The sequence below is a fragment of the Cnephaeus nilssonii genome (genome assembly GCF_951640355.1).
Source record: "Cnephaeus nilssonii genome assembly, chromosome: 20".
NCBI lineage: Eukaryota > Metazoa > Chordata > Mammalia > Chiroptera > Vespertilionidae > Cnephaeus > Cnephaeus nilssonii.
The window spans coordinates 50,989,326-51,011,642 of NC_137091.1; the positions used below are offsets into that span (position 1 = coordinate 50,989,326).

At 51.2% G+C, this 22,317-nt stretch overlaps 1 protein-coding gene and 1 pseudogene across 16 annotated transcripts in view; both read left to right on the forward strand.

Moving 5' to 3' along the window:
• The window catches only part of LOC307092760 (uncharacterized protein), a 57,759-nt gene extending 37,932 nt beyond the window's left edge, over window positions 1-19,827 (forward strand). For 9 of the 15 annotated variants that reach the window (XM_079760230.1, XM_079760231.1, XM_079760232.1 and 6 more), the window contains 4 exons: window positions 931-1,054; window positions 2,512-3,368; window positions 15,393-15,516; window positions 17,033-19,827. In XM_079760230.1, coding sequence (XP_079616356.1) covers window positions 3,342-3,368; window positions 15,393-15,516; window positions 17,033-18,678 — 1,797 coding nt within the window. In that variant the 5' untranslated portion in view covers window positions 931-1,054; window positions 2,512-3,341 and the 3' untranslated portion in view covers window positions 18,679-19,827. Of the gene's footprint in view, window positions 1-930; window positions 1,055-2,511; window positions 3,369-8,790; window positions 9,730-13,256; window positions 15,038-15,392; window positions 15,517-17,032 lie in introns of those variants that run through there. The other 6 variants (XM_079760235.1, XM_079760226.1, XM_079760224.1 and 3 more) reach the window with 6 other exon arrangements.
• LOC307092779 (serine/threonine-protein kinase H1-like) lies at window positions 9,835-13,095 on the forward strand (annotated as a pseudogene). The gene has a single exon. The product of its transcript is annotated as a serine/threonine-protein kinase H1-like (transcript).
• Window positions 19,828-22,317: the final 2,490 nt, after the last annotated feature.

Below are 22,317 nucleotides of genomic sequence, written 5' to 3' on the forward strand. Positions count from 1 at the left end.
GGTGACGGTGAAGGGAAAACTTTCAGGGAGGGAGGCCTTCAGGCAGCACTCCAGGCTGCCTCTCTGAGTGTGGACTAAGAGTGGGGGCAGTACTTCATCCATCTGGATAATAAGAGATGGTGAATTTTAGGGCAATTCCAGAACAGAGGGTGTGTTGTGGTGCTACATTCCTGGTCCAGAGCTTCGGTGTCATATATGTGCACACCTGTCTATTGTTGAGGGCTGTCACAGTGATCAGTAGGAATGAGCTAGCATACATCAGGTCACCTGGGGTTGGAAATCTCCACTAGAGGGACAAGATAGAGGGTAAGAGAGAAATAGGTTACAGAGGAGGTGAACTATAATTTTGGAAAAGATGTTGATTAGGAAACCACCATCTGGTGATGGCATGTTTGTGTTATGTGTGACGTTGTGCCTCTGGGAAGAAGCTGTGTGAGGGAAGTGTGGTTCAAGAATTATGTGCAGCAGGTAGTGCACAGTGATGGCCTCAGCACCTTGGTTTTGGGGTTGGAAGGTGGAATGAAGTGTGAATCTATGGATTTTGGGTCTTGCAGGGACAATCTGGGTACAACAAGGATATTGCCTAACAAGACCAGTGTCAGATCACTCACACTCTCTTTATGGCCCACATTTGTCCCTACCCTTGTTGGTCACACCCGCGGTAACGGACAAGAGACATTGTGGCCTTTGGCCTAATGTGAGGCCCAGTTTCACGTATAAGCTCCCTGGTCATGGGTCTTTATTGTTGGGGGAAGACACAGTGTCAGTAGGAACCATAAGGAGAGGGTTTCCTTGGTGGGACCAAGGCCTGGTACCTACTCTGATGTGGGGAGTAGAGGAAGCGGATGGATGTGGATGGTGGGGAGTATGACGAACGTAAAATCCTAGGAGAGAAGCTGACCATGGACTGAACTGTCTCCATTATGGCAGGATATGAACTTTGAGGACGTGGCCATTGCCTTCTCTCAGGAGGAGTCGGGGCTCCTTGATGAGGCTCAGAGACTTCTGTACTGCGATGTGATGCTGGAAGCGTTTGCACTTGTCTCATCTGTAGGTAAGACCTTCTCATATATTCTAGTGTCCTCACGTGATGTCTGCTCTTCCGTTATTCTCCCAATGTAGCTTTCTCTCTCTCAAAGCCAGACCATGGGCTCTGCTCATGCCCCCACATTCTCGTCCAATGTGCTGTGGCTGCCCGTTGTGACCTGTGTGGAGAGCCCTGAGCAGTGGACTCACCAAACATCCCTAAGACCCGTTGCCTCAGAAAGTGCAGTTAGTGTCTGAGAATCAGGAAACCTACAGACAGCTTCCTGGGCCCCACGTTGCTGTTCAACTCCGTGGGAGGGCGACTGTCCACATCCGTGGCTTCTGCTTCCGTGCCCTCTCGCTGAGGGTTCTTTATGACAGCGTGTGCCAGGCTGTGAGCGTCACCAACCATGGGCTGTTCTCGTAAGACCCTCCTTCAGTTGTTTGTAGTATGTCCTTCTTAAATGCTATTGCACGCTGAATTGCTCTGGGCCCGTGCTGGCTGCTCACCTCCTTGTCTTCCATCAGTACTCGGAATATTTAGGTTGTAAGTGTTTGTACAGTAGAAGGTGCCCGGAGAACCCTGGTTTGTTCACAGGGTGAATATGCAAGATGGTCTCGGAGGAAGCCTCGCCCTGCTAAGTGGCAGCTAGGAGCTAGGTGTGACATACGGGCTTTTTTTCAGGTCACACCAGGAACCTGCTCCTGTCCAACAATTTAGGTGCAGGTGCCCCTGGCCACACCTCATTTCTACCTTTGCTTTCCCATATTGGACACTTTGCTGACTTGTCATTTCATCTGTGACTTCCTGCCTTCTGGCTTCTATCACCCTTGCGGCATTTTTATGTCCCTTGTTCCGCTGAGCTGCTCCCTCTGCAGTATTCTCCAACATGTGCCTCCACATATGTTATTCTCCAACATGTGCCTCCACATATGTTATGAGGTGTGCACACTCGCTCAAGTAGTCGTCCAACAGCAGCTACTCGTTTATTGAATTTTACTTGGAAAAGATGTAACGAGTCTACTCCCGTGTCACCAGCAAACGAGCCCTGCTGAAGGCTGTTAGCAGAAGAATGTGCTGGAGATCCTGCTTCTCTTCCATGTGGTACTTGTCATATTTGAGTCATATTTCTGGTCAGGGCTTCCCTGTTTTGTCATCTTCAGTGGCCCAGAACTTCTCAGCAGCCTCTTATTAATCCTTGTTGCAGATCTTTTATTTTCAGGCAATTGCATGAAACCAATATGCCAGGTGTACCGGTTAATAATGCGAATTTTTTTCAATAGATGGAGTAACACATATGTTGCTATATATGCAATTTGATATGTATGCTATTTTGTTGTATTGACAGCAAGCTTCAAAATTACGTATGTCAAATTTTCTGAAGGTGTTAACATCATAGATATTTTTATGCTTAAAAAATGTTGAATTTCGTGGCAAAAAAATAGCATTTGTGGGAAGTTTTAATTCATTACTTTATTTTGAAGAAAAAGTTATCGTATACTTTGGAAAGCTTATGTTGAACAAGCTCCATGCCAAGATACTTGTGAACGCTGATTTAAATGCTTTATAAGTGATGATTTCGATGTGAAAGACAAAGAACGTCCAGGTCAACCGAAAAGTTTGAACACCAACAATTAATTACAAGCATTATTGTATGAAGATGCATGTCAAACTCAAAAACAACTTGCAGAAAGATTAAACGTTGCTCAGCAAACAATTTCCGATTGTTTTCAAGAAATGGGAAAGACTTTAAAGGAAGGAAAATGGGTGCCACATCAACTGAACAAAGGACAAATGGAAAACCGAGAAGTCATCAGTAAAGTGTTGCTTCAACAGCATGAAAGAAAGTCTTTTTTGCATCGAATTGTGACTGGCCATGAAAAGTGTATTTATTTTGAGAATATTAAATGCACAAAATCATGGATTGATTCAGGTCAGCCATCAACATCGACTGCAAGGCCAAATTGCCTGGGAAAGAAGACAATGCTCTGCGTTTGGTGGGATCAGGAAGTTGTGGTGTATTATGAGCTTCCAAAACCAGGTGAAACTATTAATACTGATCACTACCGACAACAAATAATCAATTTGAACCACACTTTGATCATGAAACGACCAGAAAGTTCCAGAAGACACAGCAAGTAATTTTGCTTCATGAGAACGCACCATTACACACTTCAAAAGCAGTTAAAGACACGTTAAAAGATCTTGCCCGGGAAGTATTAACCCACCTGTTATATTCACCAGACCATGCTCCTTCAGATGACCACTTGTTCCAATAGATGGCACACATACTCTGAGCAGCACTTCAAAACATATGAAGAATTGGAAAATTGGCTCAGTGGTAAGCATCAGCCCACTCCCCTAAAGGGTGGTGAATTAGTTTCCAGATCAAGGACATGTACCTGGGTTGCAAGTTCAGTACCTGGCACCCACCAACTCATGTGGGGGAGGCAACTAGTCAGTCTCTCTCACATCCGTGTTTCTTCCTCTCTCTCATTCCCCCACCCCATTACAGTCTCTTCCAAAATCCTGGGGAAATATCCTTGGGTGAGGAACAACAGCAACAAGAACCATCCACCCCTGCTGTGCTGACATGGACCCTGCACTGCGCAGCCCACCCTCCTTACACTTTCCTGCCTTGGCCTGATGCTCCCGCTGCAGCAGGGGACACTCTGTCTTTCCCAGGAGTTGACAGATGGTCGCCCAAGTCAAGGTCCTGTGTCTGCTTGAGCGGAGCTGGCCAGGGCACTTGTATCTCCATCCAGGGGTCTCTTCAGCCTGCTCTTCCCCATCCCCAGGCTGAGCCCTTCTGCCCCTGCTCTTCCAAACCTAGGTTATCCCCATGGAGGATCATCCCAGGCATGGATGAAGTGGAGTAATAGTTCCTAGAACCCCAGTTTGAGCGAAGGTGGGGAACTGGGGAGGACTCTGGATCTCTGGAAAGGAATGAGAGGATGGGTGCCTTATGAAGGAGAGCTGATGGGGAAGAATTCTAGGCCCTAAGTCTCCCTTAAGAATGAGGTACTGGATACCCTTGGAGAGGACTGGGCAGTCCTGTGAGACCCCTGGTCCCTGGAGAGCAGGTCACTCCCCTGCCCGTGGGAAAGCAAGGCTGACACTAAATAGAGGAAAGTGCCTGGGCTGCTCAGAGCATCACTCCAGGGTCCCCGGGCTCTGGTCCTCTACTGGGCTTGCACAGAAATGTTGTAAGTTTGATTATTGGTGAGGGCACAAGCCTGGTTTCCTGGCTGACTGCCCAGTGGGTGTGTGGGAGGCAAGCAGGAGGCAGCCGATCAGTGTTTCACTCTCTCCCTCTCATTTCCTCTCTCTCTCAAAGTCACATTAAAGAATTTTAGAATTGTAGTCTGCAGGAATTCATATATATAAAAGCCTAAGTGACCGGTGCAACCGAAACAACCAAACACAACCAAACAGGCTGTGTGGGGCAACCAGGCCAGCAGGGGTTTAGTGAGGGACAACCAAACTGAACAAGGAGGCTGCATGGGGCGACCAGGCCGGCAGGGTTGTTATTGAGGGACAACCAAACGACTGAGCAGCGGGCTGCAGGGGGGCTACCAGGCCAGGGGGGGGAAATGAGGAGTGACCAGGTCAGCAGTGAGGGGCAACCAGGCTGGCCAGGGTGGCAGTGGGGGGCAACCAGGCTGGCGGGGGGGGGGGGGGTCAGGTAGGGGTGACCAGGCTGGCAGGGGGGGGGGGCAGTTAGGGGCAATCAGGCAGGCAGGTGAGCAGTTAGGAGCCAGTGATCCCGGATTGTGAGAGGGATGTCCCAGATTGGAGAGGGTGCAGGCTGAGCTGAGGGGGACACCCCCCCCCCCTCCCTGTACATGAATTTCATGCACCGGGCCTCTAGTAAGTTAAATAATACTTTTAACCTCAAGGAGCATTCTGAGCTTCACGGAATCTGAAATGTGTGCAAATAACAGGTCCATTGCAGACAATACTCCCCAGAAACCAGCTACCAAAACCTAAAGTGGTCATTTCCCAGTGCCACTTGGGTTCGCAACCACCAATATTTGCAAATCTTTGCCTTCGCCCAGGAAGCAGAATTATGCCCAGTTCTCTCCAGTGGTGATGAGGGAATATATGGAGGGACTGCATTTAGCACAGGTTCATACACAATATGAATGGAAACCACAGGGTCACCATCGATGTTAATGGCAAAATTTTTATCAGCCCCACCTGCTGGGTCACTCACCTGGGTCATGCAAAAGGTTCAGAGACTGGGAGGCAGGGTAGTGATTGGTGTTGATGTAAAATTACTTAGATGCTGGATGCTTGCAGTCCCGGACCTTCCCAGTCAACACAATTAGCATGCAGGTCTTCACCTCCACCACAGTGGGGGAACTGAGGCAGCCAGCGATTTACCCAGGTCACACTCAACATTCAGTAACTCTTAGCTCCTTAGCTTTAGCTGGGTGAGCATCGTCCCATGCACAGAAAGGTTGCCAGTTCGATTATTGGTGAGGGCACAAGCCTGGTGGGTGTGTGGGAGGCAAGCAGGAGTTTGCTGCCAATGCCATCTGACCAAACTCCTTTGTCGGAAGTTCACCCCTTTGAATCTTGCCAGTTACCATTTAGGGCAGCTGCGGGACAAAGTCCACCTGGAGGAGGAAAAAGGGACCCATCCTGACTGACATCCATGCCATTTCCTACCAACCCCCACTCCTCTCGTTACCCCTGGTCAGCCCCTGAAGATATTGTCACTTTGTGGTGGCCTTCATGGGGCCCGTCAAGTATGCGAGGTTCTGCTGACCCCATGAAGTTGGCTGCAGTCCTTTGATGTGATTTGACCAATGAAATGTGGTGGGAGTGAAGCCTGTCACCTCTAACAGAAGAGTCTGGAAGCACTGAGACCGGCCACCCTCTCTGTTCTCTGATAACACCTAGGAGGTACCTATATGGTGGCCTCTCTTTTATCCTGGTCCCAGGAGAACCAGGTTGTTCATGTGCTATGAACAAGAAAACTACCTTCTTTACTCTAAGCCACTAAAGCTTTGGGGCTGCTCATAACCCACAATAATATCTAGCCTGTCCTAATGGGAACGCATCCCCTATTCTACCCTCTAGGAGCCAGCAGATCCTAACGCTAGAAGCCAGAGCTCTGTGGTTAGAGACATGGGTTTGACTTCCAGCCTTTCCTTTTATTAACTCTACAAACAGGCAATTTATGTTGAACCTTTGAGCCTGAATTTTTTCTCCATAAAATGGATGATGAAACCATCTCAGTTCACGGAGAGGATTAAATGAAATATTTCTTGTAAAGCATTGAATCCAGGGCCTGGCACCTGTAGTGAGCATTCAGTAACTGTTAGCTCCTTAGCTTCACAGTGGGTACTGACAACAGACATCCAGACAATGTAGGAAATGTTAACATTTTGTCCTTTGTATTCTTTCAAATTTTGTTTTAAGGCCAGTAGTGCCTTAGCTGGTCTGGCTCAGTGGATAGTGTTGGCCCAGTGCTGGCCTGTGGGCTGAAAGGTCCCAGGTTCAATTCCAGTCGAGGGCACATGCCTGGGTTCTGCGCTTGATCCCCAGTAGGGGGCGTGCAGAAGGCAGCTGATCAATAATTCTCATCATTGATGTTTCTATCTCCCTTCTCTAAAATCAATAAAAATTAATCTACACTAATAAAAAAGAAAGATGCAAATTGACCGTTCCTTTGTGATGCCCACCAGCCAATCATGAATATGCAAATTAGCCCAACAAAGATGGTGGGTTAATTTGCATAGGCAGGCATTCCTTACCGCCCAGCAGCTTCGGGCCTCTGGACAGTGTGGAAAGGTGGGGAGGCAGCTCTGGGCCGGAGCCAAGGTGATGCTGGCAGCCAGGGGAAGGAAGGCCCATTCTTGCACGAATCTTAATGCATCGGGCCTCTGGTTAAAAAAACAACCAATAGGATAGGATTGTATATATTTCCTCATAGCCTGCTCTTTCTCTTAATGTGATATTTGTATGTTAAAAATAAAACCTCTGAGAGCTGGAGTGACTTGGTTGAGCATTGTCACATGCACAGAAAAGTTGGGAGTTTGATTATCGGTGAGGGCACAAGCCTGGTTTCCTGGCTGAGTGCTTGGTGGGTGGGTGGGTGGAGGCAAGCAGGAGGCAGCCGATCAGTGTTTCTCTCCTTGTCTTTTCCTCTCTCTCTAAAAGTCACATTAAAAGAAGTTTAAAATTGTAGTCGTCAGGAATAAGTTAAATAATACTTTTCACCTAAGGAGCATCTGAGCTTCACAGAATCTGAAATGTGTGCAAATAACAGATCCGTTGCAGACAACACTTTGCAGAAACCAGCCTCCAAAACCTAACGTGGTCATTTCCCAGTGACACCAATATTTGCGAAGGTCAGGGAGGGACTGGGATCCTAATTCCACCTACAAGGCCTCAAAAAGTATGCACTGTTACCCAAAGGGCCAAGTATGCACTATTACCCAAAGGGCCATACGCCTAAGCATGGCTGGGTTTAGCCAATGAAAGCCCAGAACAGGCGCATAATGCAGGTGTACATGCTTTAGGGTGGGACTCTCATGGTCTGAACCTGGTGGTCATTTAACCTCCGTGGTGTGTTCACAGAGACAGGTTTAAGAGCCAGGTCTCCAGTGGGACCAGGCGTTAGAGGCAGCATCTCACTGTGAAGTGGTCTGTCTGAGGCTTGTTGAGCCACAATAGGCAGGATTGAGGCCTCTGTGCCTCCCCGACTCCTCTCTGCTCACAGAGTTCAGCTCAACGTCACCCCATTTAACCCTCCATCCTCGAGTGCAGGCACCTGTCAGGTCCCGCAGCCCAGGTGCCAGCATCAGAACAGTGAGTCTCATGGGTGACACAGGCTGTGACGGGGAAAGGGTGACAGGCTGCAATTCCACCATTTAAGGACATGATGGGGTGACTGAGCTGGGAGCATTGGAGAAACCCAAGCCACTTTTCTGTCGAAAGGCAACAAAACGATGAGGCAAAGATTTGCGTATTTTTTACTATTCTCAGGACTCTGGGGCTATTGATGGCTGTGAGAGAAAAAAAAAAAGAACACACCCCAGGTCCTCTGAGGTAGGGTTCTAAACATTTCCCAAAGATTCTCAGAGGAAGAACAGACCAGAAGGGAGAAGATAGCAGGTGTGGACAAGAAGGAGAAGTACTTGGACAGATAATGTAACTAGCAAGAGTGTGCACTGAGAATTCAGCCCTGAGGTAATGCAGGCTTCTCCAGTCGCCTGGCCCTGGGCCTGGGCAAGGGCACTGAGCAGCCTGAGCCCGTGGGTCCTGGCAGTGGTTGCCAGACTCTCAACAGACCTTTGGCTTCCACAGGTTCCTCAGGTGCAGAATTGCTGTGGGCTTACTGGTTGGTGGATGTTATTTCAGGACCTCACACTCTGGTGGCCTCAGGTAGTGGTGTCCGTGACTGCGCAGCCACTCTTCCAGCCCTGGGACTTGGGGACCTTAAAGAGACACCAAGCCCAGAATCTGAAGTCCAGGTCTTGGGTCATATGAGTGGTCCCTGATGTTGGAAGTGGATGTGATAGGTCCTGCCATGCATAGGTTCCAGAATGTGCAAATGCTTGGAGTGAAGACTGAGCTCATTCAGGAGCCAGTGGATGTATATATATATTTTAAAATAGGAACTGGTAACAATGGGACAGGAGTTGGGGCTAGAAGAGCATTATGACAACTTGGGTTTCTGTTCTGCTGGTGGAGGGGTCATTGGGGTAATTGGAGCAGAACAGCAGGTGATGTGTCCCAGGTCTCATTAGACTCCTGTGACTGCAGCATGATGCACAGTATGGCTGTGAGGACGGGGGTAGGAAGACTACGATGGAAGCTGCTGTGATGGTCTTGGTGAGTGTGACGGTACCTGGCCCATGATGGTGGCCCTGCAGATGGAATAAGCAGTTGGATTTGGGATCAGTGCTTTAGGTGTGGCCACCTGGGTTTTCTAATATTTTTGGATGAAAGAGAGTCAGAGATGACCTGAATCAGGTTTGGATTTTAGCAGCGAAGGAATGCTCCCATTCCTCTGTGTCATGACCAGGAATAGAACAGTGACCTCCGGTTTATAGATTGATGCTTAACCCTCACCCACACCATCTGGGCTATATTCTTTCTGAAATATTTTTAAATGTATTTTTAATTGTTGATGGTATTACAGATGTCTCCCATTACCCCTGTGTATATGTTCTTCGGGGGAATCTCTTCCAGTCTCCCCCCCCCTCCCCTGGGAGATCTGTCCCTCTGTCCCAGGTAACCAGGCCTCTGACCCCATCTTGTCCTTCCCCGGGGACACACGTGGTACCACCACACCTTTATTCACCAAGGTCATTGGCTGGCCTCCAGCCCTCCCCTGGGCGGTTGAGCAAACTACATTACCCAGAAAGCAATGCGCCTACATCTGCAGAGATCTGGACGGCTGGTGCTGTTCATCCTCTTAAGGCGGGACTTCCTGTGGCGGTTATTTGGACCTCCTGTGTGTGTACTGAGTCTCGGGGTTCAGCCCACGTGGTGGAGAGTGGCAGGAGGCAGCGCCCCTGCCTTTCAGAGGGTGTCTGAGGCTTGTTGAGCCCCGTGGGATTGGGGTCCCCGTGCCCCCCGCCTCCTCTCCGCGGACAGAGTTCCCTCAGCGTCACCCCATCGGCCCTCCCGCCTCGGGGCCGGCGCCGCTCAGGCCCGCAGCCCAGGCCGCAGCGCCCAGAGCAGTGAGTGCCCGTGGGGGGCGCAGGGGGAGGGGAGGGCGACGGGCTGCGGTGCCGCCGGGGAGGCCGTGGGGGCTGAGCCGGGAGGGGGAGCCAGGCCTGTGTGTGTCTAAAGGCGACAGAGAGGAGGAGCGGCGGCTCCGGGAGGAGGGTCACTTCCTCCTCAGGGGACGGGCTGGGGCTGTGAACACAGAGGGACATGGAGCCCCGAGGGATGCGGGCATCACCCGGCCCGGGGCTGGGCCAGGGCCCTGAGCAGCCTGAGCCCTGGGTCCTGGCGGTGGGTGCCGGGCCCTCCACAGACCTTCAGTTCCCACAGGTCCCTGCAGGTGCAGAGCCGCTCAGGGGGCTGGGCTGTGGGGCTGATGTCAGGGCCTCACACTGTCGTGGCCTCTGAGGTAGGGGGGTCCTGGGACTGTCCAGCTCCTCTTCCTGCCCTGGGACCTGGGGGCATTGAACAGACACTAAGCCCAGTTTTCCAAGGCCACGGCCAGGGCGCTGTGAAGTGGACCTGTTCTCGGCAGCCATTGTAATGAGATGTGGGAGGGCCTCCCAGGCACAGGGACCAGAATGGGCAAAGGCTCGGACCGAAGAGTGATCTGTCTCAGGAACCAGAAGGTATACTTTTAATATATATAATCGATTTTAGACTTAAAAGGAAGGAATTAAGAGAGACAGAGAAAATTCTATGAGCAAGAAACAAGGATCAGTTTCCCCCTGCTCAACCCCTACTGGGGATCCAGCCCACCACCCAGGCATGTGCCCTGACCAGGACAGGAACCTGCCACCTCTCAGCGCATGGGCCGATGCTCAACCAACTCAGTCACATGAGCCAGGGCTAGTTATCACTCTAATACAGGGAATCATGGTCAGGATGGTAATGGTCTTAGTAGCTCAGAAGGGACAGTGTGTCTGAGGACTGGGTTTACTGCTGGGGTCCCCATTTGTGGGGAGTTGGGTGTCACAACACAGCAAAGGGACAGAGTGGTCATGTAGAGTGTTGGGGAGATAATGGTTCCCCAGCGGCCAAGGCTTTAAAAGATGAGTGGACATGAGATGAATTGGAGGCTGAAGAGTAAATCCAACAAGAGGAGACTAGGGCTGGTGCATATTCTCTAAACACTCACCGCCAAGACCCTGGGTGTGGCCTGGGGTGTTGTAGTCAGCCTGGTGGACTTGCTTATGGGCATGAGTGGTCATCGGAGAGACTCACTGAGCATGTGCTAGAGGGCCATAGACGTTTGGACTTGAGTGCAGAAGGCCGTGCCTGGTGAATGTAGCTCCTGCAGAGGTGGCTCTGGCTATCAGAGATCTGGTGCGGTTCTCAAAAGGTAAAGGTGAAGGGAAAACTTTCAGGGAGGGAGGCCTTCAGGCAGCACTCCAGGCTGCCTCTCTGAGTGTGGACTAAGAGTGGGGGCAGTACTTCATCCTCTGGAATTGGCCAGGCATTCTGTGGACACACATGCTGAGTAATAAGTAAAAGGCCAGGGAGGTGGCTATGGGGCTGTGGCTGAGGGAGTGCAGGTGAGAGAGGTGTGGCGGGAAGAGGGATGTGCCCGTTGAGAGGGCATGTGAATTCACGGCTGCAGGGCCCTGCCATTGCCATAAGAGGGAAGGGAGGTTGAGTCCATTTCCGGTGGTGTCTGGATAATAAGAGACGGTGAATTTTAGGGCAGTTCCAGAACAGAGGGTGTGTTGTGGTGCTACATTCCTGGTCCAGAGCTTCGGTGTCATATATGTGCACACCTGTCTATTGTTGAGGGCTGTCACAGTGATCAGTAGGAATGAGCTAGCATACATCAGGTCACCTGGGGTTGGAAATCTCCACTAGAGGGACAAGATAGAGGGTAAGAGCGAAATGGGTTACAGAGGAGGTGAACTATAATTTTGGAAAAGAAGGTGATTAGGAAACCACCGTCCTGGTGATGGCATGTTTGTGTTATGTGTGACGTTGTGCCTCTGGGAAGAAGCTGTGTGAGGGAAGTGCGGTTCAAGAAATACGTGCAGGCTACGACGCTGACGCCTGAGGATGGCCGTGGCCGCGGCCCCGAGAGGGTTAGCCCAGCCGCCAAGACACCGCAGAGCCCGCCGCCCCCGCGAGGGGCGCTGCCTGCAGAGCCGGTCCTGCCAGCCTCGCCGGAGAGGATGCCCCCGTGTCCGTGATGGGCTGTGGGACAAGCGAGGTCCTTCCCGAGCCGCCCGAGGACGTCCAGCTGGATCTGGTCAAGAAGCTGGAGCCCTTCAGTGGCACCAGAGCGATGTTCATCACAGAGGTGGACAGTGTGGGCCTCTCAACGCTGGAGTCCCAGCCGCCAGTCAGTGTGCCAACCCCCGCCCGGTGCCCCCACTCCCGGCTACACAGAGCCTCCTTCAGGACCACCGCGCAAGGCCAGGGTGGCTACGTGCAGGGCCAAGTTCGACCCGCGTGTGACGGCCAAGTATGACATCAAAGCCCGGATTGGCCGAGGCGGCTTCAGCCGAGCGGTACGCATGGAACACCGAGCAAGCCGGCAACCACATGCCATCAAGCTGATTGAGACCAAATACCGAGGGGCGGGAGGCATGTGAGTCGGAGCTGCGTGTGCTGGGGGAGTTGTTGGAGGCTCGGGAGCGTGTGCACGTGGTGAAGGAGCTGGCTGCTGGGGGACAGCTCTTTGACCGCATCGTCGCCAAGGGTTCTTTCACCGAATGTGACGCCACACGGTGCTGGATGGCATCCGGTGTCTGCACGCACTGGGCATCACACTGAGACCCCAGGCCTGAGAATCTGCTCTGCGACCACCCAGGCACGGGTTCCAAGACCATCACCGCTGACTTGGGCCTGGCCAGTGCTTGCAAGCAAGGTGACGGCGGCCTGACGAGGACTCCCTGCGGCGCACCTGCGTCCATTGCCCCCGGGGTCCTGGTTCGAAGGCCCTGCACCAACCCCGTGGACATGTGGGCACTGGGTGTCACTGCCCTCATCCTGCTCGGGGGCACCATGCCCTTTGAAGATGATGACCCCACCCGGCTGTACTGGCAGGTCCTCAGGGGCAAGTGCAGTTCCTCGGGGAGCCCTGGCCCAGTGTGTCCAGCCTGGCCCCAGACTTCATTGACCGCCTGCCGACAGCGGACCCCGGCGCCCGTATGACTGACTGCAGGCCCTGAGGCACCCGTGGGTGGGGAGCATGGCAGCCTCTTCGTCCATGAAGGATCTGCCGCTCCGTCTCCCAGAACCTCCTCAGACGCGCCTCCTCACGCTGCCAGAGCACCAGCTCTGCCCGGTCCACACGTTCTGGCCGCTCTGCACGCTCCAACTAGTCACTCCGTGTGCGAGAGCGGGAGTTGCGGGAGCTCAGCCTGCGCTACCAGCAGCAGTGCAGTGGCTGAGCTGGCTGCCAGTGGTAGAGACATGGCATGGTCCAGCCTGTCACACACGGCTGTGCCATCGGGGCCCAGTGGTAGGTGAATGGCCCAGCCCCTTCTCGGTGCCTTCAGCAGTCCCCATCATCACCTGGGCCTAGTGTGACCGAACGGAGCTGGGAGCCCCTGAACGTGGAGCCTGGCCTGGCATCGGTGCTCCTTTTGGTGGGAAAAGGCTGTGGTACAAGTTGGGGAAAGGGTAGGACCTGGCCTGCAGTCTTCTCCATCCTTCACCCCTGGCTCTTCCTCAGACCAAAAGGGCATGCAGTGCCAGGTAGATGGTGTCGTTGGGACAGTTATTTCTGGAACCCCCTTTCCTCTACCATCCCTTCCTGCCCGGCCCCCCACGTTCCATGGCATTCTGATCTTCATGTTTTTACCCCAGTGAGCAGTCCAGGTAGGCACAAAGCCTGTGCCTTGGCTGGACTCAGCCCCTGGCTAAGTCTAAACAGCGCCCACCGCCCAGCCAAGGTCTGTCTGCCTTCGTGGCGACTCCAAGGACCACTCTTGGCCCTAGGACTTGCCAGGATCTCTGGTGGAAGGGCCATGGCGTGGAGCTTGGTCCTTCTGGACGGTGTGGCCCCGTTGGTGGCAGGCTCACCCTCTGACTGTGCCTCCTCTGCAGAGCTTACCATTGTCTCCCTCCCCCTTGGATGCCTGGTCTGTTCTCCAGGTGCCTCCTTCCCAACTGGGACAGTAAAGGGAGCCCCACTGCCGCTCTCTGGGGGATGGGTGCACCTGGGCCAAGGCAGAGGGCAGGGGCTTCCCAGGGAGAGTCCCTTCAGGGCTCCAGGGCCACCCTGGTTCTACCCTTGGTTCTTCCCAGTGCCCTTTCCCTTAGGCTCTGCTGTTCCCTCCTCTGCAGCTGCATGAAGGCGCCATCTAGTGTCTGGCATGAGTATAGCAGCCTAGGCATGACCACCATGCTCACCCTCAGCCTTCAAGAGGAAGGGGCTGTTGCTTTGAGGGAGGGTCCCTGGGCTGCTCTACACTCCCCCTCTGCGGAGCTTCCCCTGGAACTTAGCCCAACTGTGTGATCTGCCTCTGAACCCGGAGCGCCTGGGGCACCGGCCTTCTCAGCTGGCCTTGCCCAGTGCAGCCTGTCCCCGCTTCCTTTCACAGCATTCCCTTTCCAGTCTGAGCCCCACTGAACCTCAGGGTGGAGGGAGTCCCTGCGGGAGGTGAGTGGCATTAGGTGGCTGCTTTCCTAGACGCCTGAGCCAGACCATTCCCGTGTCAGTCATTGTACCTTCCCCCACCACAAACGGCTGGAACCCGCCCCGTCCATGCACAGCTGCTTTCAGTGGGTGGGCCCAGCTTTAGCCTCAGCTAGACTGCAGGGCCCCTGCCAGCAGGGAGGGTTTGGCCCTCACGCAGTTCCTCCCGGTGGTAGCCGTGGGCCAGGCCCTCCTCTCCGCATGTGCCACCTCCAGAGGAATACCGAGCCAACGAGATCACGCTGGGCCAAGTCGACTGTGCCTTATACACCCCCTCCTGCTGCCCCCAGTGCCCCTGGTTCAAGGCAGTGGAGAGCCCAAGCCCCATGGCCTCAGAACTCCCCTGACTTTCCCCAGTGCCTCTGGGGAATCATTTGCTCTTTTGCCCAGGATAGGCCTGGTCCTGAAGGTAGGACAGAAGGAGATTGGAGACGGGCCTTCATGCCATGGACTGTGGTGGAGGATGTGCAGTTATTTATCTTGTGTGCTCAGTTTGTAAATGATCCTCTGTACTCAGTGAACAGGCTGCCCTCTCAGGGAAGGCTGCCCAGTCCGACCAAAAAGAAGAAGAATTATGTGCAGCAGGTAGTGCACAGCGATGGCCTCAGCACCTTGGCTGTGGGGTTGGAAGGTGGAATGAAGTGTGAATCCATGGATTTTGGTGTCTTGCAAGGACAATCGGGACTACAAGGGTATTGCCTAACAAGACTAGTGTCAAATCACTCACACTCTCTTTATGGCCCACATTTGTCCCTACCCTTGTTGGTGACACCCACTGTCATTGACAAGAGGCAGTGTGGCCTGTGGCCTAATGTGAGGCCCTGGGTTCAGATGTAATGTATTTGCTCATGGGTCTTTATTGTTGGGGGAAGACACAGTGTCAGTAGGAACCATAAGGAGAGGGTTTCCTTGGTGGGACCAAGGCCTGGTACCTACTCTGATGTGGGGAGTAGAGGAAGCGGATGGATGTGGATGGTGGGGAGTATGACGAACGTAAAATCCTAGGAGAGAAGCTGACCATGGACTGAACTGTCTCCATTACGACAGGATATGAACTTTGAGGACGTGGCCATTGTCTTCTCTGAGGAGGAGTGGGGGCTCCTTGATGAGGCTCAGAGACTTCTGTACTGCGATGTGATGCTGGAAGCGTTTGCACTTGTCTCATCTGTAGGTAAGACCTTCTCATATGTTCTAGTGTCCTCACGTGATGTCTGCTCTTCCTTTGTTCTCCCAATGTAGCTTTCTCTCTCTCAAAGCCAGACCATGGGCTCTGCTCATGCCCCCACATTCTCGTCCAATGTGCTGTGGCTGCCCGTTGTGACCTGTGTGGAGAGCCCTGAGCAGTGGACTCACCAAACATCCCTAAGACCCGTTGCCTCAGAAAGTGCAGTTAGTGTCTGAGAATCAGGAAACCTGCAGACAGCTTCCTGGGCCCCACGTTGCTGTCCAACTCCGTGGGAGGGCGACTGTCCACATCCGTGGCTTCTGCTTCCGCGCCCTCTCGCTGAGGGTTCTTTATGACAGCGTGTGCCAGGCTGTGAGCGTCACCAACCATGGGCTGTTCTCGTAAGACCCTCCTTCAGTTGTTTGTAGTATGTCCTTCTTAAATGCTATTGCACGCTGAATTGTTCTGGGCCCGTGCTGGCTGCTCACCTCCTTGTCTTCCATCAGTACTCGGAATATTTAGGTTGTAAGTGTTTGTACAGTAGAAGGTGCCCGGAGAACCCTGGTTTGTTCACAGGGTGAATATGCAAGATGGTCTCAGAGGAAGCCTTGCCCTGCTAAGTGGCAGCTAGGAGCTAGGTGTGACATACGGGCTTTTTTCAGGTCACACCAGGAACCTGCTCCTGTCCAACAATTTAGGTGCAGGTGCCACTGGCCACACCTCATTTCTACCTTTGCTTTCCCATATTGGACACTTTGCTGACTTGTCATTTCATCTGTGACTTCCTGCCTTCTGGCTTCTATCACCCTTGCGGCATTTTTATGTCCCTTGTTCCGCTGAGCTGCTCCCTCTGCAGTATTCTCCAACATGTGCCTCCACATATGTTATGAGGTGTGCACACTCGCTCAAGTAGTCGTCCAACAGCAGCTACTCGTTTATTGAATTTTACTTGGAAAAGATGTAACGAGTCTGCTGCACAGCTTGCCTGTGTCACCAGCAAACGAGCCCTGCTGAAGGCTGTTAGCAGAAGAATGTGCTGGAGATCCTGCTTCTCTTCCATGTGGTACTTGTCATATTTGAGTCATATTTCTGGTCAGGGCTTCCCTGTTTTGTGATCTTCAGTGGCTCAGAACTTCTCAGCAGCCTCTTTTTTTTTCTCTTTTAATATATTTTTTATTGCTTTTTTTACAGAGAGGAAGGGAGAGGGATAGAGAGTTAGAAACATTGAGAGAAACATCTGTCAGCTGCCTCTTGCACACCTCCTACTGGGGATGTGCCCGCAACCAAGGTACATGCCCTTGACTGGAATCGAACCTGGGATCCTTCAGTCCTAAGGCCGATGCTCTATCCACCAAGCCAAACCAGCTAGGGCTCAGCAGCCTCTTGTTAATCCTTGTTGCACATCTTTTATTTTCAGACAATTGCATAGAACCCATGTATTATGTGTAACACTCTTTTGTAATGGGACGTTCCTCTGTCACCATATTCAACATTAACTTCCTCAGCATATCTCTGTTTTCAGGTTGTGGGCATAAAACGGATAATGCGGAGGCCTGTTCTGAGCAGAGTGTACCTGTACAAGGGGAGTCACAGGTCAGTGCTTCTAAGACATCTCCAGCAACCCAGAGGACCCATCTCTGCGGGAGGTGTGTCTCTGTGTTCAAAGATATTCTGCACCTGACTGAGTCACAGGCAGCAGACTTTGAGCAGAAAGCCTTCTTCAGTGACGCATGTGTGAGAGACTTCTGTTTCGGTGCAAACCCTCATCAGCAACAGAGGGAAGCCAGGGGAGAGAATCCCTGGACAGGAGCTGTGGACAGGGCCTCGTTTGTGACCAGGTGCTGCTTCTCCTTATCAGGGCTGCCTTCAACCAGTGGGGAGGTTGGGGAAGATTTCCCAGCCATCTCAGAGCTTCTCCAGCACCAGGCCCCTCTCGACACTGAGGAGCCACACAGTGGCAGTGAGATTTCGCTGGAATTTCTCAGTGGAAATAGTCATTGTGATTGGGATGAAGGTGAAAAAGCTGCCAGCCACAACCAGCAAGTTGTTCAGCATCAAGATGTCGGCCCTGAAGAAGTGAATTTTGTGTGTAGCAAATGTGGGAATGTTTTTAGAGGAATTTTTAACCTTATGCAACATAAGCGAGTTCACACTGGAGAACAGCCCTATGAGTATAGTGATTGTGAGAAGTCCTTCAGTCAGAGATCTAACCTCACCGAACATGACAGAGTTCTCACTGGAGAAGAGTCTTATGAGTGTAGTGAACCTGCGAAGTCATTCAGGCAAACGTCTACCGTCATTGAACATCAGAGGGTTCACGCTGGAGAAAAAACCTATGAGTGTACTGTTTGTGGGAAGGCCTTCCGAAAAAGATCTCACCTCATCAAACACCTCAGAATTCACACTGGAGAAAAGCCCTATGAGTGTGCTGATTGCGGGAAATTCTTCAGGGAAAACAGTACTCTCATCCAACACCAGAGAGTTCACACTGGAGAAAAGCCGTATGAATGTACTCTTTGTGGAAAGTCCTTCATACAAAGGTCTATCCTCACTAAACACCACCGAGTTCACACCGGAGAAAAGCCATATGAGTGCACCGATTGTGGGAAGTCATTCAAGCAAATCTCAGCTCTCAGTGTGCATCAGAGGGTTCACACTGGAGAAAAGCCTTATGAGTGTAGTGATTGTGGAAAGTTCTTCACTGTGAGCTCTGCTCTCCATACACACCACAGAGTTCACACCGGAGAAAAGCCCTATGAGTGCAGTGATTGTGGCAAGTCGTTCAGGCAAATCTCCCATCTCAGAGAGCACCAGAGAGTTCACACTGGAGAAAAGCCATATGAGTGTAGCGATTGTGGGAAGTTCTTCACTGAAAGCACTGCTCTCAATAAACACCACAGAGTTCACACCGGGGAGAAGCCCCACGAGTGCAGTGATTGTGGGAAGTCCTTCAGGCGAATCTCGATTCTCACAGAGCACCAGCGAGTTCACACGGGAGAAAAGCCATATGCGTGTAGTGATTGTGGCAAGTCCTTCAGACAAAGTTCTACCTTGACACGGCACCGGAGAGTGCATACTGGAGAAAAGCCTTACGTGTGTGGTGCATGTGGGAAGTCTTTTAGGTACAGCAGTCACCTCCTTTACCACAAGCGAGTTCACACTCTATAAAAGCCATGCGAGGGTCAGGATTGTGGGAAGTCCTGCAACCAGAGGTGTTCCCTCATATGACACCGCAGAGGTCACACTGGAGAAATGCCACATCAGTGTGTCTTCTTTTATAATAGATTAGTTCATATTTTTCACAACTTTATAGGAAGTTTAAGGTTTGTAAATTGTAAGCACTGGTTTTCTCCATGCTACACAGGTAATGTGAGATTCAACACTAACGTTGATGTGATCCCGGAATCTTTCTTATTGCTGAGTAGTATTGTGTTCCATGGATAACCACTTTGTCTGTTGACCTGTCTGTGGCTTTGGTTATTTTGACATTTGAGGTTTTATAAATAAATCTGCTGGGAATATTTGCGTTCAGTTCTTCCTACAGGTAAATGTTTTACTCATCGAACTGTTGCAGTGTCAGTGAATGTTTTACATTGTAAGATATGCAGGACTGTGACCCCACATGGTTATTCCCTTTGCTGCCTACCCACCCACAGTAATGAAAATTCCAGTTTTCCCCTGAACCTGCCGGCACACCTGGTGGTTAATTTTTTCAACTAGTAGGCCCGCGATGTGTATACTGTGAACTCATTTTCGTTTCAGTAACGTTTCCCTAAGAATTTTTGATGGTGAACATTTCTTCATGCATTTATTTACGCTGTCTTTATCTCCTTTGTTATAATGTCTGCTCAGGGTCTTTTGCCTACGTTTACAGTGAATTTATTATTCTAACCAATAGAAGGACAGTGCAGCAGCTAACACCAGTGTTTGAAATTCACTCATTTCTCAATGACTCGAGTGACTTCTTTGCTGTATGGAACTATTGGTTTAAAATTATAGAAAGACAATTCTCTCTCAATTTTTAGTCTATTTACAATTTATAGCCCATTTGTACCATACACTTATAAGTTTAATGTGCATTGTTAACATTCTCCACCACTCATTTTTAAGTCTAAGCATTCAATAGTACATTAAGTGAAGTACAGGTTTGTAGTATTTGTCAATTTCCCTGGCATAAATACTCCCATTGCCACCAGGTTTAAACTGCCAAAACGATGTCCTTGAACATGGACATGAGAAGATATTTTAGTAGCACATCATTGTGGCTTATTTCCAACATGCTGATACAGTAGCATTGAATGTGCTCAAGAACATTCCTAGTAAAATGGTAAAATCAGCTTTGCGCAGTGGCAGTATCGTAGCCAATGAGGTTTATCTGAGGTGTGATTATTGCCAATTGAAAAAAAGTAAAGTGGCAAGTTTTTAATGTTTTTTAAAGTTTGATGTAAGTGTAATTGATTTAAAACATACATTTTTAACTACATATATATTTTTTAAATATTTTTATTGATTTTAGAGAAGGGAGAGGGAGAGAGAGATAGAAACATCAATGATGAGAGAGAATCATTGATCCGCTGCCTCTGGCACACTGCACCCTGGGTTATCAAGTCCACAGCCCGGGAATGAGTCCCGACCAAGAATTGAACCATAAGCTCCTGGTTTATATGTCGACACTCAACCACGGAGCCAGGAGCCAGGCAACAATATGTATTTTTGATGATATCAAAGAGGAAGAAAGAGATAGAAACATCAATGATGAGAGAGTAAGTATCATTGTTAGCCTGCCTCCTGCACACCTCCTGCTGGAATGGAGTCCAAAACATAATCATGTTCCATGGCCAGGAATTGAACCCTGACCTCTTGTCTTGGTTCATAGGCTTGGTTCATGCCCAACCACCGAGCAACACTGGCCAGGCTAAAACACATTTTTAAACTTACACTTTTGAAGTTTGCGTACATGTCTGCATCCCTGAAGCCAAATTCCTCCTCCCCCTTTCAGTGCTTTCTAAATGGCACATGAAGTTACTGATGCAAGGGCATGATCTACCTTTGTAATATCTTATTTCATATTATATCCACATAAAGAAAACACTTATGAATCCCCATGAATTCTAGCCTTCTATCATTATCTGAAATCATGGGTAGTTTATGTATGCTCAGGTACATTAGTGGTTATTTTACTTACAATCCATGATATATTTTGCCCCGGCCAGGTAGCTCAGTTTGTGAAAGCATCTCAATAATGTCAATGTTACCGGTTCCATTCCCAGTCAGGGCCCGTACAAGAATCAAACCAGGAATATATAAACTTAGTGAAACAACAAATGGGTGTTTCCCTCTCTTCCCTGTGTCCTCTCGCTCCAATCAATACCTTTGTGTCTGGTTTTCACCAAATCTGTCCACACATGTGACCACCCACACAGCTGGGGACCCGTGGTGAACCAGCCAGCAGGGTTCTCATGCGGGCAGAGCACACAGGGAGGGAGAGAGCAGGAGGGGAGGGGCCCTGCTGTCAGCGTGGAGGGGGGGCTGGGGCTGAGCTGCACGGTCACACTCGGGGATGACGTCACCTGTGCTCCCTGAGACTAAAGCCGAAGCGGCCGGGAGAAGCTCTGGGCCTGGACATGGCCCGTGTGGCCTCTGCGCCTTCCGGCCGGGGGTTGAGACATTTTGGACGCAGGTGGTTGGGGAGCCCAGATTCCTCCCAGGTGTTTGGGAGCAGCCCCTACTGCTTTGGGCCCCCAGATCTGTTCGCCTTTGGGAAGTGTGGCGGGCTGGCACGGCCATGGCTTACTCAGCCCCAAGGTGCCTTGTGTGCCGCGCCAGCTCAGCCAGGTTCAGTGACCCTGAGTGGGGGCGGCTGAAAGGCTTAGAAAAGACAGAGGAGAGAATGAAAGCTGGGTCTCGGTGGGACACTGCTCCCTCATGGAGAGACAGCGCCACGGACGACAAGCCGTGTCTTTATTTTATAGCCGATGCCACGAGGCAAAGTAAGGGCGTGGTCAGATGTTTACACCATTCTCCTGAGTTTCGATCCTACTCAACTACATGCACCCGATCAAGCTCTGTTTACTTACAGCCTGTATCACTCAGTCACGTGGGGCCACGTGTTCAGACCATAGGTTCAAGCTCACAACTAGAGCTGTTGGCTATCACTGCTGGGAGGGCTCTGCCCTCCAGGCCGGGACTTGCCCGTGGCCACGAGAGGTGCCCCCTCGTCAGTCCAAGGCTTGGACCTGTCCAAACACTGTAGCCGCGCCCCACAGGCAAGTCCTACCTCCCACCCACACACCCCTGGGCCCCACAGGCTTTGTTTGAATCTCTATTTCTGCACATCTGGGTAAGTTTCCACTTTGATTTCATTAAAAATTCCGCCCCCAGCTGAAACCGGTTTGGCTCTGTGGATAGAGCATCGGTCTGCGGACTGGGGGGTCCCAGGTTCGATTCTGGTCAGGGGCATGTACATTGGTTGCGGGCACATCCCCGGTACGGGGTGTGCAGGAGGCGGCTGGTCGATGTTTCTCTCTCATCGATGTTTCTGGCTCTCTGTCCCTCTCCCTTCCTCTCTGTGAAAAATCAATAAAATATATTTAAAAAAAAAATTCTGCCCCCAGCCAGTCCTGGAGGTCGCATGGATTCTCCAGGAAAGGGTGCTGTGTGTTTCCAATGGGGAGAACCTTCTGCAATACAAGCCTTCCCAGCAGGCCATGCTACCACCGTGGGGGTGACTTGCAGGTGGTCTCCCCCTCAGGTTTGGCCTGTGCAGAGGGAAGCCTTGCTCCTCAAGTGAGGCGCTGGACCGCAGGC